General features: G+C 37.9%; 1 protein-coding gene across 2 annotated transcripts in view; it reads left to right on the forward strand.

Moving 5' to 3' along the window:
- The window catches only part of DSCAM (DS cell adhesion molecule), a 746,447-nt gene that overhangs the window by 491,956 nt on the left and 236,051 nt on the right, over nucleotides 1-18,440 (forward strand). For both annotated transcript variants that reach the window (XM_074389246.1, XM_074389247.1), the window contains exon 10: nucleotides 650-769. In XM_074389246.1, the coding sequence (XP_074245347.1) occupies nucleotides 650-769 (120 nt within the window). The remainder of the gene's footprint in view (nucleotides 1-649; nucleotides 770-18,440) is intronic.

Below are 18,440 nucleotides of genomic sequence, written 5' to 3' on the forward strand. Positions count from 1 at the left end.
GTGTACTAGAAAACCTTTATGGTACCTCACTACAACGGTTCTCCATAGTCCCCCTTGGGCCTGCCATGGTGCTGACATCAGGCATAACTATGTGTCCTCACCAGAATTTTGGGAAAAGTTCAGTCCCACGTTGTATGCTTTATTGCCTGTAGGGGGTGACTATCATTTCTCCCTTTGTCTCCTCTTAGAGGAAAAATCAACATCAAATGCTTTGACCAGTTCACACCCAAAATGAATACATGTCTTTGATAATTACTATTTGATGCACAAATATATATTTGATCTGTTCTTTAAATGGTGATTCTGATTCAATTTTCCATTGAGTAAATTCCTGTATATTTTTGATAACACAATCAAAAGCAACACGTTCCCTTCCTTTGGTTTCATCAAACTTCCTCCCTGGAGGCCAGTTTTTCCTAGTGCAAAGGGCTTTCACCTGCGACAACAGCTCATTGATATGAATCAGAAAATGTTTCAGCAGTGAGATTACCGCCTTAATTTGTCCCAAACTGCCAATCGTGTTTTTATTGTCCCATGTATGTAGAACAGTATTCATATTTTAACGTTCATTAAAATGATTCAGTTTCTTAAAATCACACCTTTAATCAGTTTTTGGTCAAAATTATTGATGATATTTCTCTGTCTTCAGTTCCTCCCAAATTTGTGGTTCAGCCACGGGACCAGGACGGGATTTACGGCAAAGCTGTCATCCTCAATTGTTCTGCTGAGGGTTACCCTGTACCTACCATCGTGTGGAAATTCTCTAAAGGTATGGAGTTACTTGATCTTGTTACCTGCAAAACAAATGCTATGTTCTAAATGATTAGATGAGCATCTCTAGATTTCCAGAGAAGTTTCTTGCAAGTAGATACGTATCTGTTTCCACCAAGCCTATCATTGTCTCATAGGCATTGCTAGTCGTCTACCTAGGTGTTTTTATTCAGACCGACACTGGGTCTGTTCCACATAATGTGCCCTTGGAAAGACCTCAAAGGGATGGAAGGTTATTCATGTAGGTTGTTTCAGCGCTTAGGAAGTCCTACCTTGCCCACCTGTATTACATAACCATGGTCTGACCACTGCACACTTGTACATGAAGAGATGTGACTTTAAATTGTGAGAACTACGGATGGCTGGGAAATTATTTACCCAGTATTTAGATATATGAATGGGCTTAGAAAGTTAAAGATAATGTCATCGATTGTTTTATTCCCTTGATTACCTTAGAATATACACATTGCACATCATCCCCTTGGTATGCTCTTTTTTAAAACAAACATGTCCAACCAATGTCCTATTGTGAGGGTCTTATGTCCCTGCTTCTACTCCTAATCATGTTTCCTCTTCTAATGCAGAGCAGTAGCTCCTGGGTTTTAGGTAACATTATGAACATTCCACAAGAAGAAATGTATAACATGGAAATGAAAAGTGGAATCATTTTAGACTTTGGAAAAATAATTTCTGTTCATTTGATTAGCTTCTTCAGAAAGCTTTCTTAACAGTACTTGCAAACATATTGGAAGTTGTCTTTCTCTTCTCATTTAGACACTTGAATTCAGTAGTGTATTTATTAACACAAAAAAGTTGAGGGCCAAATATGTATTAGTGAGATCAAATAATCAGTCAGTCACGATCTTTTTATCCAACAGTCTAAAGCATAGCATCTAAGTTTAATTATTGTGAGGTATTTGTTTTTGCATTGACTTAACCATGGTTTATACTCTAGATGTTTCTTTTAAAAATAGCATGCTGAGGCCAGGCATGGTGGCTCATGCCTATAATTCCAGCACTTTGGGAGGCCAAGACAGGTGGATCACCTGAGGTCAGGAGTTCTAGACCAGTCTGGCCAAAAAGAAGAAGCCCTGTCTCTACTAAAGATACAAAATTAGCCAGGCATGATGCTGCATGCTTGTAATCCCAGCTACTTGGGAGGTTGAAGCAGGAGAATTGCTTGAACCCAGGAGGTGGAGGTTGCAGTGAGCTGAGATCCCACCATTGCAATCCAGCCTGGGCAACAAGAACAAAACACCTCTAAAATAAAATAAAATAAAATAAATAGCATGCTGCATTTTCTCACTATGAAAAAAACAATGACCAAAGGAAAAACAAATGGTACCTTTGTTGCAACCCTCCTGCTATCTATCTTTTGAAAAGGAAGGTAAAGAAGGGGCGAACAGAGTGCTAGACACTGACTGGGAAAACAACTAAATTTTAAAAAATCCCTGGGGCAACTCCCCTGTCACACACCACATCCACTGTCCATGTGAAAAGGACTTCTTCAAAAATAAAAGCCTGTTATTTGGAGTCTCTGCCCCCATGACTTTTTATTTCCTGCCATATTTGAAGCTCCATCGTACATTATTACATGGATACAGATAAGCAGCATAAATTTAGTTTCTATCAAGATGCGTATTTGATATTATGGACATTTTCCATGACATTTGCCTTCTTCGACATCATTTTTAATGCTTGTCATTATACAGGTGTTCTCTCTTTCTCCCTGTGGGTGTTTAAAATTTTCACTTCCATAAATACTGCAGCAAATGAACACTCCTGTATGTTAATTCAACATGCATAAGTGTAACCGAAGTGAAATGGCACTAGCCATATAGAAGGCTCTTACTCTGTACTGCCTAAGGGCGCTTAGGCCACCAACAGTGTGGATGGGTGTATGTGGCCCAGCATCCTCACCAACTAGATAAAATCTTTAAAAAAAAAAAAAATAGTCTTTACAACCTGATGGTTGAAAATGCCTTCTCACTTTAATTTGCATACTTAGATTGTAAAAGTTGCATGATATGTTTTATCTTATGTTAACTGACCACTTCTACTTCTCCGTTGGGAAATTTCTTATTCATGTTACTTGCTCACTTATCTCTATATCTTTTTATTTGGAAGTATTTCTACATAGATTAAATAATGCTTTCTCTGTCTTGGATATTACTGACATTTATCCCTTCTTACCACTAATTTAAAAATTAAGTTGTAGTAGTAGCTTTTTTGTCTTCAAATTTCATATGCAATATCAAGTCATCAAAGAAAAAAAATTAGAAATTGCAATTTTTGAAAAAGTTAAATACCCCCAAAATAACATCACTCAAACATAACCAAAGACAATTGCTGCAAACATTTTTTTGTCTCTAGCCTCTCAGTCCTGTATCCAAGCAATTGTATACCATAGACACACATTACACATTTTTTAAGTTTTCGATCAGACAATTGTTGCTGGCTTATAATCTTCTTTCTTCAGTTAACAATATGCTATGTATGTCTTGCCATAACAACAACATGGTAGTTAATATGACATTTTAATGTCTGTGTGATGTTTATCTTAGCACATCAATAATTACATCTAATTACTTTAGTTAAGATTGAGTTTATCCACTTAAATTTCCAAGAGTTTATTTTTCTCATAAGAGGACTCTGGATGTAGACAGCTCAGGACTAGTTTGTTGGCTTGGCTAAATCAGCAGGCACCCAAACTCCTTAAGTGTTAGGAAGAGTTCCGCCTCTCCTAGCAGCATTCCTCATTCTCAAGTGATGGCCACCACGCTATAGTGTCATCTTCCTTTCACATTTCCCTGGAGGAGGAAGAGCAAAGAGAGATGGCTGCCCCTCCCACTTGGGTCACTTCCCTCTAAGCTCCTTTCCAGAATGTGCATCATAGAAGAATTTTGCCAGCACCTCCCTGGATCACTAGCCAGGTCGCCCCTGGCTATAAAGGGTCTGTAAGCCATCATGGACATAATGCGTGTTATTTTCCTAAGTCAGAGGGAGAGTTGAATGCTTGCCAACTAGATATCTTCAACACTATTGTTGAATGTCATATTTTGGGGGTTTTGCCAGTTTTTCTCTTAGAAAAATATCGTAATGACTTCTACCACTTTTATCTTTGTATATGTGTTCATTTTTCCCGGGGGATAAATTTCTATAAGTAGAGGTCCTGTCTCAAAATTAAATAATTTTTATAACTTTCAATATGTATTGATGATTTGCCAGCATTTTATTCATTTACATATCCCACCTCAGTTTGCAGTAGTATCTGTCACTTATAACCAAAATAATATGAATATTAGGCTTTTTTTTTACATTTTCCAATCTGATAGAGAAGCAATGTATAGTGTTATTTTAATTATGCAAGTAATAAATCTATTAAGATAAATTTAGCCTGGCTTATGGAACATGTTTTCTTTCATTGAAATGATCACTAAGAGCTGAAGTGCAGCTCCCTTATAAATGACGAAACTGTATAAACAAAATGGACTCAGTTTGTTTCCTTGAAAGATGCAACAATTTAATTCAGGGAAGGCAGAATTCCAGGGTAAATCACTGCAGTTTAAAGATAGTTATTGCAGAAATGAAACAATCTTTGCTAAAAAATAATGTCATTACATTTTTGACCTTGGGTCTAGCTACACAAAGTCTAAGACATTCAATTCTCTTTCTCAGTTTTGTTTTTTACATGAACAAATGAGGCCTCTTGTCTAAAAGAGATTTAAAAAAAAATCAGGGCTTCATTCTGAGGTAGATGTTACCCGTACTCACAGAGGTCCACAGCTTAATGCCGTTATCCCACGGATGTCACTTACAGTGGAGAGAAAATAGTTGCAGTCGTCCTGAGGACCGGGGCCATCTCCCTGTTACCTGACAAGGAGCAAAGAGAGACTGCAAATGCAGGAGAATAGATGACACACCAGCCTGGGACCTGGCCTGGGCCTCCTTTGCTCTCTCTGGCTGCCCTTTGACCTCCAGGGATACTTGGTCATGGGAATGCCCACCAAGAAGCATCAGAGCGTGCCTGAGGGTGACACTGGGGAAAATGGGGAGTAGTTTGCATTTAAAATAGCATCATCAGCACACCCCAGGAGTAAGTGAGGTCTGAGGAGAGACTTGAAAGACAGATGAATGCCATCCTCCAGCCCTCAGAGGGACAACTGAAGGTGAGGGGCCAGCTAGTACTCAAGTTGGGGTGGAAGTGGGGGGTGGGGAGGGTGTCACTCGGAATGATCCAACAGCAACAAGGAGGATGCTGCAGCTGTGGCAGAGTTAGTGAAAGGAGGTCCCAGGAGAGGAGACTCCTGCCCTGGGTCCCCATCAATCATTGCAAGGACCTGCCTCTGCCCAGGAGGGATGTGGGCATGGTGAGCATGAAAGTTGTGATGGTGAGACTGGTGATGCGCTCTCTTCAGCTGCTACCGTGCTGAAGCCAGAAGTTAGGAGGCTAGCTGAGTAATTGGAGAGAGATGGTATGATCTGCCTCATGCTTTAAAAGGATCACACTGTCATTCTGTGTTGAAAGAGGACTGCGTGGAGGACAGTGATTTCAGCTGGAGAGCTGTTCAGAGGCTTTGGCTAGGATGTGTCTGGGACCAGGGTGACAGCAGTGGAGGAGGGACAACTAGTTGGATTCTGAATGTCTTTGAGTGACGGACTTATTATGGGTGTGACAGAAAGTGGGGAAACCCCAGGCAATGAGGAAGATGGAAGTACCAGTGACAGATAGGACGCCTCCAGGAGGGCAGATCCGGGGCTGGGATAAGATCAGGGTTTTAGGCTCGTCTCTTTGCGGACACAGCTGTCAATTTCCAGTATAAGCAATGATACTTTTCTAAATATTCTGCTTTTTGGGTGAACATTTTCTACATTGTCGGGGCTCAGACCCTCTATGTTCTATTCTGCATGTGTGCCCCAACTTCTCCAATCATCACAGTTCTGTTTGATTGATTGTGTGCTCAGTACGAGTCATTTGGCCATAGTGAGGAATATTTCATCCTCTTTCTGGTTTGCAGTGGTTTGTTCCTCACCTTTTTATACCCAAAGGACAGAGTATCTGGTGGGATATTGGTGGCTCACACTATCTCCTTGGAGGGAGCACAGGCTTCCTGATTTCCCTGTAGAAGGAACTTCATTTTTTGCTTGTCTGCACCAAAGAGCTGACTTTGAAGTCTAGCTAATTTTTTTTTTTGAGATGGAGTCTTGTTCTGTTACCCAGGCTAGAGTGCAGTGGCTTGATCTTGGCTCACTGCAACCTCCGCCTCCCAGGTTCAAGCGATTCTTCTGCCTCAGCCTCCCGAGCAGCTGGGACTACAGGTGTGCACCACCATGCCCAGCTAATTGTTGTATTTTTAGTAGAGACAGGATTTTACCATGTTGGCCAAGCTGGTCTTGAACTCCTGAGCTTGTAATCTGCCAGCCTCAGCCTCCCAAAGTGCTGGGATTACAGGCATGAGCCACTGCGCCTGGCCCAAAGTCTGGTAAATTTACAGCCTGTATTTTGATGTTTTCTATTTGGGGTCAATTTTCCCATAGATGTGGTGCACCTATTTAATATGTAGATTCAGGTCATCTTTAAAAATTTTTTTTCCCATGAATTGTATCTCTAAGTATTTGTTCTCTTCCCTGCTTTCATTTTCTTCTTCAGGGTCACCAACTGTGATTCCATCAGATCATCACCTGTCCTCTGTAACTGTCATTTTCTCTCTGTTTTTTTTTTTAACTCATTTATTTCCATTTTAACTTGTTCGATATTTTTTTAATCTATCCTCCATGTCTTCTCCCCAGCAGGGTCTGTTCTTCTTTGTGCCCACTCCAGTTCTCCCTTCACTGGTCTGAGTTTATACTTTTTCTCCTTCTTTCTCCAGCTCTGCCAGCTCACAGTTCACCCTCTTTAGCCATGGCTCTATAGACAAGTGACTGTTTTATTCACGGTCTTCATCTAAGTCTTGATACCTGGTTTCTTCTTCTGTTTCTTTCTTCTATTTTTCTTATTGTATCTTTGCTAGATACAATACAGTATTAAATACACTAGTCTAAAGCCCCCCAGTGGATGACTGAACCATTGAGAGCACCAGACCCTACATATATTATGTTCTTTCCTATAAATGTATACCTATGATAAAGTTTAATTTATAAGTCAGGCACAGTAAGAGATTAACACAAATTATTAGTACTAGGATAAAATTATTATTACAATGTACTGTAATAAAAGCTATGTGAATGTGCTCGCTCGCTCTCTCAAAATATCTTATGAGGTTATCCTCACGTATTTTCAGACTGTAGTTGACCTCAGGTAGCTTAAACCATGGAAAGTGAAACGATGGATTAGGGGGAACTACTGTACTTACATTTGAAGAAAATCCGTGTCCCCAGAAAAAAAGATTGTTTTGTGCAAATGCCTGATCCCTCAGCTAACCCTACTTCTAAGATTCTAATCCACATCAGGCCTGGGGAGGCACCCACCTGCACCCAGCCCGTGCACACCATTTCCACTGATGGAGGCTTTGCCCTCATCTGTGACCCACTCTGCTGGGGCTTGCTGAAGTTCACAGTGGTGGCCCTGATTCCCTCGTCCTCCTGCATGCTCTTCTGCTCAATTACCCTGTGGGTTTCCCATTTACCCGCTCTGTGGTTGGAAGTTTAGCTATTTTCTAATTTCATAGGAAATAGAGGTTGTGTTTTTCTAGGCTTCTCTCACTCATTTGCTTTCCTGTTGTTCCCAAGAAGAGAAGAAGAAATGCTAGTTTAAGCCTCCATCTTTAAATATGAAATTCTATTGTTTATATACAAAGCTTCATTAAAGTTGGACTTGATTTTAGAAAAATACGTGGAGTAGGAATCTAGGAGGAGGAGTAGAAATCATCAGGAGACTGGACTCTGAGCTCAAAGCCCAGCTGCAACACAATACTGTCTGGCTGCATGACTGCATGTCAGTTACCTACCCCACCTGAACCACAGTATCCTTGCATCTGAAACAGAGAAAATGAGGGGATAAATGTGAAGATAAGGGGATAAATGTGAAGATTTCTAGATGACTCCTAGAAAGTATTTATTATGGCTCCTGGCACATAGCAACTAGTCAGTACATATTAGCTGATTTTTTAAAAAAAAAAAGGATTCTTTCATATTAGTTACATAATTACCTATTAGTTACAGAATTAGACATTGAAGTGCTAGTGGACTACCAAGTTTTAACAAATCCTGACTAGACGGTGATCTAGACCATGAAATTTCCATTGTTTTTATCGCATAGACTTCTTCAACATAGAAATGAAGGAGTTAAGGAAAGATAAGTGGATTGCACAGTAAATACAGTTATGTGCAAATTTGCAAAAGAAGTAATCTGGATGCTGCCTCAGTTAGGGTGTGGTGTATTATCAAGAACGGATTTAAAAAACGGAATCAGAGGGCATGCAAAATCTTTTGAAGCAATGGACAAACTGAGCGGCCCTTTAAGCACTTGAGAAATGTGGGAACCATGAGATGCTCCTCCCATCACTGCTAACAGCTGCCTCTAGTGCTCAACCAGTGATTTGTAGAAGTTCTTCCACAGCCAGCCATAAACCTGATGTTTGGGGTTGACCCATCTGTCAATTTGCTGCTTCTAAAGCAAAATAATGGCTTTTCCACCCTTGCACGTTCCAAATCGTTTTTAAGTGCCTCTCACTGGTAAAATGTAAACCAGAATCTAGTAACAGAGGAGCCAGGGAATGTAGTTTTCAGGCTTTCAAACCCTACAATTTAGGGCAGAGTTTAGAGGGAAAGTGGTAGTGCTAAAGATCAACATCCGACATGTGACACACACTTTCTTGTTTTCCTTATTTTTTTATTTGAGATGGAATGTTGCTCTGTCACCCAGGCTGGAGTGCAGTGGTACAATCTCAGCTCACTACAACCTCTGTCTCCCAGGTTCAAGTGATTCTCCTGCCTCAGCCTACCAAGTAGCTAGTATTACAGGCACCCGCCATCACACCTGGCTATGTTTTTGTATTTTTGTAAAGATGGGACTTCACCAATTTGGACAGGCTTGTCTTGAACTCCTGACTTCGGGTGATCTGCCTGCCTTGGCCTCCCAATGTGCTGGGATTACAGGCATGAGGTACCATGGCTGGCCAGTACAAACTTTCAATGGCATAAATATTACCTGCACAGCAGTGGAAGTTTCTTTCTCAGGGATTGGAAATGCTCTCCAGCCTGGAATCAAGCCAGTAGTGTCTCAAGGCTGTGCCTCCGTCTACTTCTGTATTCTTCTTTGTAACAGAACTCTCTAGCACTCCTTCACTGAATAAGCATTCTATTTCAGCTGCTAAACCTTATTTGGGTGTGACTGCTCTTGCTATTAATGCTTTCTCTCTTCTCTTTCCATTGCCACCTCTCTTTTTACCCAGTGACTTCCTGCAATCCCCCAACTATTCTCAGAGAAGGAAACCCCTCTTCCTCAAGAAGAAAAACAAATTCATTCTTGAGGAAAGCACCACTTTCTCCACAAGGATGAAAGGGATTGTGTTTTTGGTTTCTTGGTGAGAAGAAAGAACAGCTTACAGGCTGACTACTGGTGTGCAAACCAGAGAGCCTAAAGAGACCTCCTTCCCATGGTCCTGTGACTCCAGTTTTATTCCACCATACTAGGCAACCTCTCTGGATGAGCTCATTGACCAAGCTCTCATGGTCCTTGCATGCAGGCATTTATACCCACATTCATACAATCTTGTTTCACTTTATGTGCTCAACAATCCTACATCATATGTAAATGGATTCCTCTCCTCATTCATATATGTTGAAATTAAGGAAGCAGAGAAAGTAAGCCACTTGTTCTAAGGCACAGGCAGTTTCAGAGAGCATGAGAACCCAATCCTTTCGACTCTTAGCCAAATGTCTTCTCTACAGATCAGCAAAGACTTAACAGTGGAAGAAAAAAACATGAAGCAATTTTCTTATTTGCTGCTGCCATCAAAGTGGGCTCACTTGGTGACAATCAGCCATTCATTTTCCACTGTCCCATACCCTCAGTCCCTGGGAACATAGCTAGGCATATCTTTGCAATAAATAAGAAAGGTGACCCAGCATTAATATAACTAGCAGTTCAGTGTGTGCCTTACAGAATGCTTTAACATTTTATTTTCATGTAACAGAGCTTTGAAATTGTCCCCACTTGACCCCTGCAAGCCACAGAAAATTGACAGTATTTTAATTAATGACTCCTGGTTGCTGCATTGTTTCTTCTAGGTAATTACGTAAAGTGCTTGCTTTCTGCTAAGAAGATTACAGGATTTTACGTATTGATGCAGTGGGTTAAATTTTACTCTTTAGAATAAAGATGAATCTAAAGTAGATGACCAACAGATAATTCTATCAAACCCTGGCAAAGTCCACTTCCCTTAAAGTAAACAAATGCTAAGCCTTGGAAACTAGTCCTCATAGTAGATGAATCAGTTGGCAGTGTGTTCACTATCAATTCCGTTTAGTAAGCACGATTAGATCTTTAGATGCAATAACCCTTCAACTTAGGTTCATTTTTCTGATAAAGAAAAGATTTAATATTTTCTTAAATGCATTTTAAACTTTATTTCTGTCTTCACTAGAACCCTTTAGTAATAAAGAGGCTTATCTCAGCCCAGATAGGAGTTAACAGGTCATCCTTTTCTGCTATTTAATTGAGAAAACTTAGCAATGTAGTTAAGTTTTATGTTGTGATTCTTTAATATAAATGTTTCAATGATCACAAGCATTTTTGTAGTGAAAATTATTTAAGGAAAGGAAAAGAATCGTGTTGTTGACATGGACATTCATGTAACTTTTTCAAACCATACCAGCATTTTATTTGATTTTCAATTTCTTTTAAAATACAGTTTTATATAATTTGAAATTTTTAGATTACCTATCTTATGGTTACATTTTTTCAATCCTATATTTGATTGAGTTTTCAGGTTGTGTGTATTAGACTGAATCTACTCTCAAGTTACAGTCAACTTTGAGAAAGACATCAATAGCCTTTACAGATTTTCAGTGTGGGTAACAAATTTAAGCACTTAAATAAAAGCTGACACTCACTGCAACATGATTCATGTTCTTGTGGGATGGGAAAATAATCTTAAAAGTATTAAATAATTTAAAACAGAATGTTAAAAAGTGTAACAGTGTTGTTTTCTTACTATAAGCCATACCACAGTTCAAGAACTTTAATGCTTTTATCATCCTATGATGAAGGTTCTATTATTATTTCCATTTTACAAGTTAAGAAGCTGAAAGATTATGTAATCTGCCTAATTTTTCACATATGTTAGGAATCTATTGCTGTGTAACAAATTACCCCAATTAATGGCTTAAGATCATATACATTTAACAGTTTCCCATTTCTGTAGGTCTGGAATGTACGTGTGGCTTAGCTGAGACCTCTGGTTCATGGTCTTCCTAACACTGCAGCTGAGACGCAGTCATTTCAAAGCTTAGCTGTGGGAGGGTCTATTCCCAAGCTTACTCCTGTGATGATTGAAAAGCTTTATTTTCTCAAACTGTTGACTAGAGACCACCCTCAGTTTCTTCCTGTGGGAGCCTCTCCACAGAGAAGCTCACAACAGGGCAGCTGGAATTCCCCAGAGTTTGGACTGAGGTGGAGGGAGAGAGGGAAGGAGAAAAAGAACTGAGAGTCATGATCTTTTCAGCCATAGCTCATGACCCAGTATTTGTCACAGTGCAGGTGCTCGATAATTAAACATTAAAGTCCATTTGCATAAAAACAAGGGATACATTATTTTATGTTTAGAAAATATTAGAAAACAGCCAGCTAGCATCAAAATGGCAGTATCAAATTCAAACATAACAATACTGTCCCTAAATGTAAATGAACTAAATGTCCCAATCAAAAGATACAGACTGGCAAATAAAAAGCCAAAACCCATCAGTGTGCTGTATCCAGGAAACCCATCTTACATGCAAGGATACACAAAGGCTCAAAATAAAGGGATGGAGGAAGATCTACCAAGAAAATGGAGAGCAAAAAAAGCAGGAGTTGCAATTCTCATCTCTGATAAAATAGACTTTAAAGCAACAAAGATCAAAAGAGACAAAGAAGGACATTATATAATGGTAAAAGGATCCCTGCAACAAGAAGAGCTAACAATCCTAAATATATACACACCCAATACAGGAGCACCCAGATGCATAAGGCAAGTTCTTAATGACTTACAAAGAGACTTAGACTCCCACATAATAATAGTGGGAGACTTTAACACCCCATTGTCAATATTAGACAGATCAACCAAACAGAATATTAACAAGGATATCCGGGACTTGAACTCAGACCTGGAACAAGCAAACCTAATAGACATTTACAGAACTCTCCACCCCAAATCCGCAGAATATACATTTTTCTCAGCACTACATCACACCTACTCTAAAATTGACCACAAAATTGGCAATAAATCACTCCTCAGCAAATGCAAAAGAAAGGAAATCATAACAAACAGTCTCTCAGAAAATATTAGAAAGGCCATAATCCCTCAGAGGGCATTTACTTTTTTACTGTTTAAATTTTTGACAAAAAAAATTCAGATTCCCTAATCCAAAATTCTCATGCTTTAAATCCCAATAAGTAAACTAGTGAATAGCTTTCATTATTTTTCAAAATCAACCACTCCAATACTGATGTATTTATTTTTTTCTCAAGCATTTGAAGCCAAACACAATATGCTCATTCCTGTAATCCCAACACTTTGGGAGGCTAAGGTAGGAGGATCAGTTGAGGTCAAGAGTGACAGACCAGTCTGGGAAACATAATGAGAACACATCTTTACCAAAAAATTTTAAAGACTTATCAGGGTGTGGTGGTATGTGCCTGTATTGTAGTGCCAGCTACTTGGGGGGCTGAAGTGGGAGGATTGCTTGAAACTAGGAGTTGGAAGCCACAGTGAGCTATGACGGTGCCCCTGTCCTCCAACATGGGCAATAGAGCAAGACCCTGTCTCAAAAAAAAGGTGCCAGAATCTTCTGTGAACTTTCATATGAATTAAGGGTTTTTTTCTTTTTCTTTTTTTTTATTCTTTAAGTTCTGAGATACATATGCCAAATGTGCAGGTTCGTTACATAAGTATACATGTGCCATAGTGGTTTGCTGCACCCATCAAAAAAAAAATCTAGGTTTTAAGCCCTGTATGCATTAAGTATTTGTCCTAATACTCTCCCTCCCCTTGTCCCCCACTCCCTGATAGGCCCCAGTATGTGATGTTCCCCTCCCTGTGTCCATGTGTTCTCATTGTTCAACTCCCACTTACGAGTGAGAACATGCCGTATTTGGTTTTCTGTTCCTGTGTTAGTTTGCTGAAAATGGTGGTTTCAAGCTTCATCCATGTCCTTGCAAAGAAAATGAACTCATCCTTTTTATGACCATATAATATTCCATGTTGTAGATTTGCCACATTTTCTTTATCCAGTCTGTCATTGATGGACATTTACATTGGTTCCAAGTCTTTGCTCTTGTGATAGTGCTGCAATAAACATACACATGTATGTCTTCATAGCAGAATGATTTCTAATCCTTTGGGTATATACCTAGTAATGGGATTGCTGAGCCAAATGGTACTTCTGGTTCTAGATCCTTGGGGAATCTCCACACTGTCTTCCACAATGGTCAAACTAATTTACACTCCACCAACAATGTAAAAGTGTTCCAATTTCTCCACATCCTCTCCAGCATCTGTTGTTTCCTGACTTTTTAATGATTGTCATTCTAACTGGTGTGAGATGGTATTTCACTGTGGATTTGATTTGCATTTCTCTAATGACCAGTGATGATAAGCTTTTTTCACATGTTTTTTTGGCCACATAAATTTCTCATATGAATTAAGTTTTAAATTCTCTACGTTATACAAGTTGCTGGTATAATTCTGAATTTTGTACATTTCGATAATTTATTTCCAAGGAAGGAGAGGGTTTAGGGATAAAAATGGTTGTCCTTTTAGTCTCATTTTATAAAATATTCATTAGCTGGTAGTGAGGAAAGCAACATATTGAAGGAATAATAAAATACTGTTGTGTTTGTATCCCTGACTTTATAAAGAGATAATGAAATACTGGTATGTTCATGATTCAGTGGCAGAGATGAGTATTTGTGACAGAAACTGTATCATCTGCTAAGTTTAAAATATTTATTATCTGGCCTTTACAGAAAAAGATTAACAATTTCTTCCTGAAAATTTTAAGCATTTTTAATTCATGAACATGGTATAACGCTCTAATTAAGTCTTCTTTAGTTCTCACAACTCTTACAACTTTCAATGGTCTGGTCTTACACATATTTTGTTAAATCTATTCTAAATGTTTTATGGTTTTTGTACAAATATATTTTCTTCTTAATCTTTATTCCCAATTGCTTATTACTGCTATACCTAAATAAAATTGACATTAATTTTTGTATATTGATGTCATATCTTATGACTTTGCTAAACTCATTTTATAGTTATAGCAACTTTTTTGTCTATTCTTTTTGATTATCTATGTAGAAAATAATGTTATCTGTCAGTAAAGACAGTTATCCTCTTCTTTATCAATCTATATTCATTGAATTTCATTTTCTTATTTCATTGTTCTTTACGTCTCCAAAACAATGTTAAATAAAAAGAGTGAGACCAGAAATCTTTGTCTTTTTCTTGATCTTTAGTGGAAAATAACTCAGCCTTTCACAATTAAGTATGATGTAAACTGTAAGTTAGTCACAGACACCTTTTATCTTATTATTTCACTCTAGTCCTAGTGTTCTGTAATATCATATCAAGAATAGATGTTAAATTCTATAAAGAGTCTTTTCTTCTGTCATGTCAATTGAAATGATCATATCATATTCCTTTTTGGTTTGTTGATATGGTGATTTTCATTGACTAAATTTTGACCAATTTGGCATTACTGGAGTAAACTTCACTTGGACATGATGTATTATTTCATGTGTTGAAAAGTCTCATTTAGTAATATTCGGTTAAGGATTTTTATATCTATGGTCATTGTGGATTTGGCCTGTAGTTCTGCTTTTTGGTAAGATGTTCGTCTGATTTTGGTATCAGAATGATGCTAGCCTCATAACATCATTTGTAAAGTTTCCCTCCTGTTGTATTTTCCAAAAGAGTTTGTGTAAAACTGGTATTATTTCTTTTTTAAATGTTAAATTGAATTCACTAGTGAAGCAATTTGAGCTTTGAATGTTCTTTGCAGAATTTTTTTTAACCACAAATTTAATTTATTTAATAGATATAGGACTGCTGAGGTTATCTATTTTTTCTCAATTAATCTTTGCTAGTTTCTAAAAGACAATTTATCTCTTGAATCCAAGTTATCAAATGTATTGGCACAAAGTTATACTTAATATTTTTCTATTATCCTTTTAATGTAAGTAAGAGCTGTAGTAATGTCATCTTTTATTGTAGCTTATGTATGTCTCTCCTCTTTTTTTATTTTTGATCAATCCAGCTAGAGGTCTATTTATTATAAGGTTCTTTTCAAAGAACCAGCTTTTGACTTACTGATTTTCTCTATTGTTCTTCTGTTTTGTATTTAAGTAATTTCAATTTTTCCCTTTATTGTTACCTTCCTTCTTTACACTTTAGATTGTATTTCCTCTTTTAGTAATAACGCCTTAAGATGGACGTAAAGCTAATTGACTTATGATTTTTGTTTTCTAGTGCTGGAATTTAATGGTACAAACTTTGCCTAAGCATTTCCTTTAGCTGCATCTCACAAATTTAATATGCTGCTCTTTCAATTTTATTCAACTCAAAATATTTGTTTCTAATTTCTCTGGTGATTTCTTCTTTACCTATAAAGTTATTCAAATGTGTATTTTTCAATTTTCAAATATTTGAAAATTTTTTCAGATATATTCTGATTATTGATTTCAATTTTTAATTTTGCTGTGGAAATAGAACCTACTTTATAATTTTTCTTCATATTGCATTTGTTGAAATTTGCATTATGACCCACAATCACAATGTTTTCTCTTTTAATCACTGTCTTAGAATGTTTAGACTGTTATGTAACAAATTACTATAGACTTAGTGACTTACACAACAATTTATTTCTCTTAGTTTTGGAGGCTGAAGGCATGAGATTAGGGTGCCAGTGTGGCCAGGTTCTGGTGAGAGCCCTCTTCCAGGTTACAGACTATAGTTTTCTCTTTGAATCCTCATATGGTGGAATGAAAATTAGGATTCCTTTTATAAGGGCACTAATCCCATTCATGAGTCCCCACCCTCATGACTTAATCAGGGCCGAAAGACTCCATCTCCTAATGCCATTCCATTGGACATTAAGATTTCTACATACAAATTTAGGGGATTCATAAACACTCAATCCACTGTAATGATTGTTTCCTGGGCACTCAAATCTAATATGTACTCTGCTATTGTTGGATGTAAAATTCTATAAATATCAATTAAGTCAAATTGATAGTATTAAGGTCGTCTATGTTTTAAATATTTTTTCTTCTGCTTTTTCTATTGTCCTGAGACTATAATTACTAAATGTTAGAATATTTAATGTTGTTCCAAAACTCTAGGATAATCTCTTCTGTATCTTTTACACGTCTGCTTCTTTCATTTCAAGTTGGATATCTATTGATCCAGTTGTTTTTCTCTGCTGTGTCCAGTCTCTGATAAGCCCCTTTAGAAATTATTCATATCTAATAATATATTTGTTGTTTCTATCATTTTATTTGCCTGACTCTTCCTTATACCTTTAATATTTTGTCTGAGTTTCTCTTTCTGTTCATGCATACTTATACTTACTGTAAAATCTCTGTCCAATTGTTTCAGCGTCTCTTGATATGGTTCCGTTGACTGTTTTTCTGACAGTTTTCCTTTTATTGCTTTTTTGGTGTGTGTCTCATAACTTCTTATTGAATTCTAGCCATTGTATTTAAAAAGAAAAGTAGAGGCTGAGATAATTTATGGTTATTTCCAGTTCTTCTCATCTGATTTTATGCACATAACCTCTTCCTTCCTTACTGTGCCAAAGGTGAATTAGTTTATGTAGCCCATATCTCTTCAGGACTTTTAATTCTTTGCATGTAAGTTTACCTATTTGCTTATGACTTTAATTTTCTGATTCTTTCAAATGAAAGTAGATTTTGTAGATTAATGTTCTTTTTCTGTTGTTAAATGGAAGTGCAATTCTTTTGTGCTTTCTACGTTTTTATCAAAAGTGAAATTTGTTTTTCAAAAAATTGGGCAGGTGAGGTGGCTCACGTCTCTAATCACAGCACTTTAGGAGGCTGAGGCAGGTGGATCACCTGAGGTCAAGAGTTCGAGACCAACTGGTCAACATGGCCAAACTCCATCTCTACTAAAAATACAAAAATTAACCAAGTGTGGTGGCAGGCACCTGTAATCCCAGCTACTCAGGAGGGTGAGGCAGGAGCATTGTTTGAACCCAGGAGGCAGATGTTGCAGTGAACTGAGATCCAGCCTGGGTGAGAGAGTGAGACTCCATATCAAAAATAAATAAATAAATAAAAATAAAAAATCAAGCTGTAATATGTCCCCTCTAGTAGTTCTATTGCGATGGGAACCACCTGTTGTAGGGATTCTACTTGATCTCTTTATTCAGTGTGAAAGGTTCCATTATCAGTTTCTCTCATCTCTTTGCTGGGGCTAGAGGCCAGCTTCTGAGAAATCTAAATCAGAAACATGGGAAAAGAAGGCACAGTCACAGTTTTTGCCATTGTGAGCTCTAGTGAGACCAATGTGCAAGCTGTCATGAGGGTGTGGAGACAGTGAGAGGAAGTGTCTCCTCTTCTCCTGTCCTCAGATGCAAAGTCTGAAGTTTCCTGCCTGAGGCCTGTGGAGACAGCTGACGTGTTCAGCTCCCATGCAGGATCATGGACCAGGGAGCTGGCAACTTCTCCCTAGGGCACATCCTTGGTCCAAACTCTGAGCTTCCTCCAGGAAGTCCCCAGACACTTAGGCCAGAGAAGAAAAATGCCCTGGAAGAATCTTTCAAAGCCTGAATCATATTTTCCTAGCAAATCCAACTCCCCCAGGCCAGAAGCAGGCAGCATGGCAGGTTCATCCAAATCACCATCTTCCCAGAACTCTTCTAGGACCTTAATAGTCTGTTTCATTATTTCTAAAATCCTTTTTTTTTTTTAACACAGTTGTATATCAATCCTTCCTATGAATCACATCGCAGGCATTATAATAGTATATCATATCCATGCCATTCCCTCCCTGCATGTAAGCACTCTAAGGAGAGTGGTGTTTTAATTCTGTGCTGTCTTTCTGCAATAATCTGATGTACTTACTTAAATAACATTAAATGATATTAACAGTGTATTATGTTTCTAGACTGGAATATAACCACACTTAGAGAGAAACCTGTAATATTCCTATTCTCTTTGTAGCATCAGACATGTGCAGTGAGCAAAGACTTCAAATGCCATGTCCCTGGAGCACTCCTTGTTTACATTCATATTAAGTCCCTGGGAACACAAGGAATTTATTTAGCACCGTGAGAGTTGTCTGCTTCTGTGGTTGTTCTACTGTGATTTCTTTGAATAATTTATCAGCTACTTAACACTCATCAAATTTGGCTTTTTATGTAGAAACTCTCTGTAAGCTCTGTTAGTTTTTATCTCAGAGTCTGAAATACTGTCATTTTAAATAAATACTTTGTCTCTAAGAAAG

Source organism: Saimiri boliviensis, chromosome 18 (assembly GCF_048565385.1).
Source record: "Saimiri boliviensis isolate mSaiBol1 chromosome 18, mSaiBol1.pri, whole genome shotgun sequence".
In the NCBI taxonomy this organism is placed as follows: Eukaryota; Metazoa; Chordata; class Mammalia; order Primates; family Cebidae; genus Saimiri; species Saimiri boliviensis.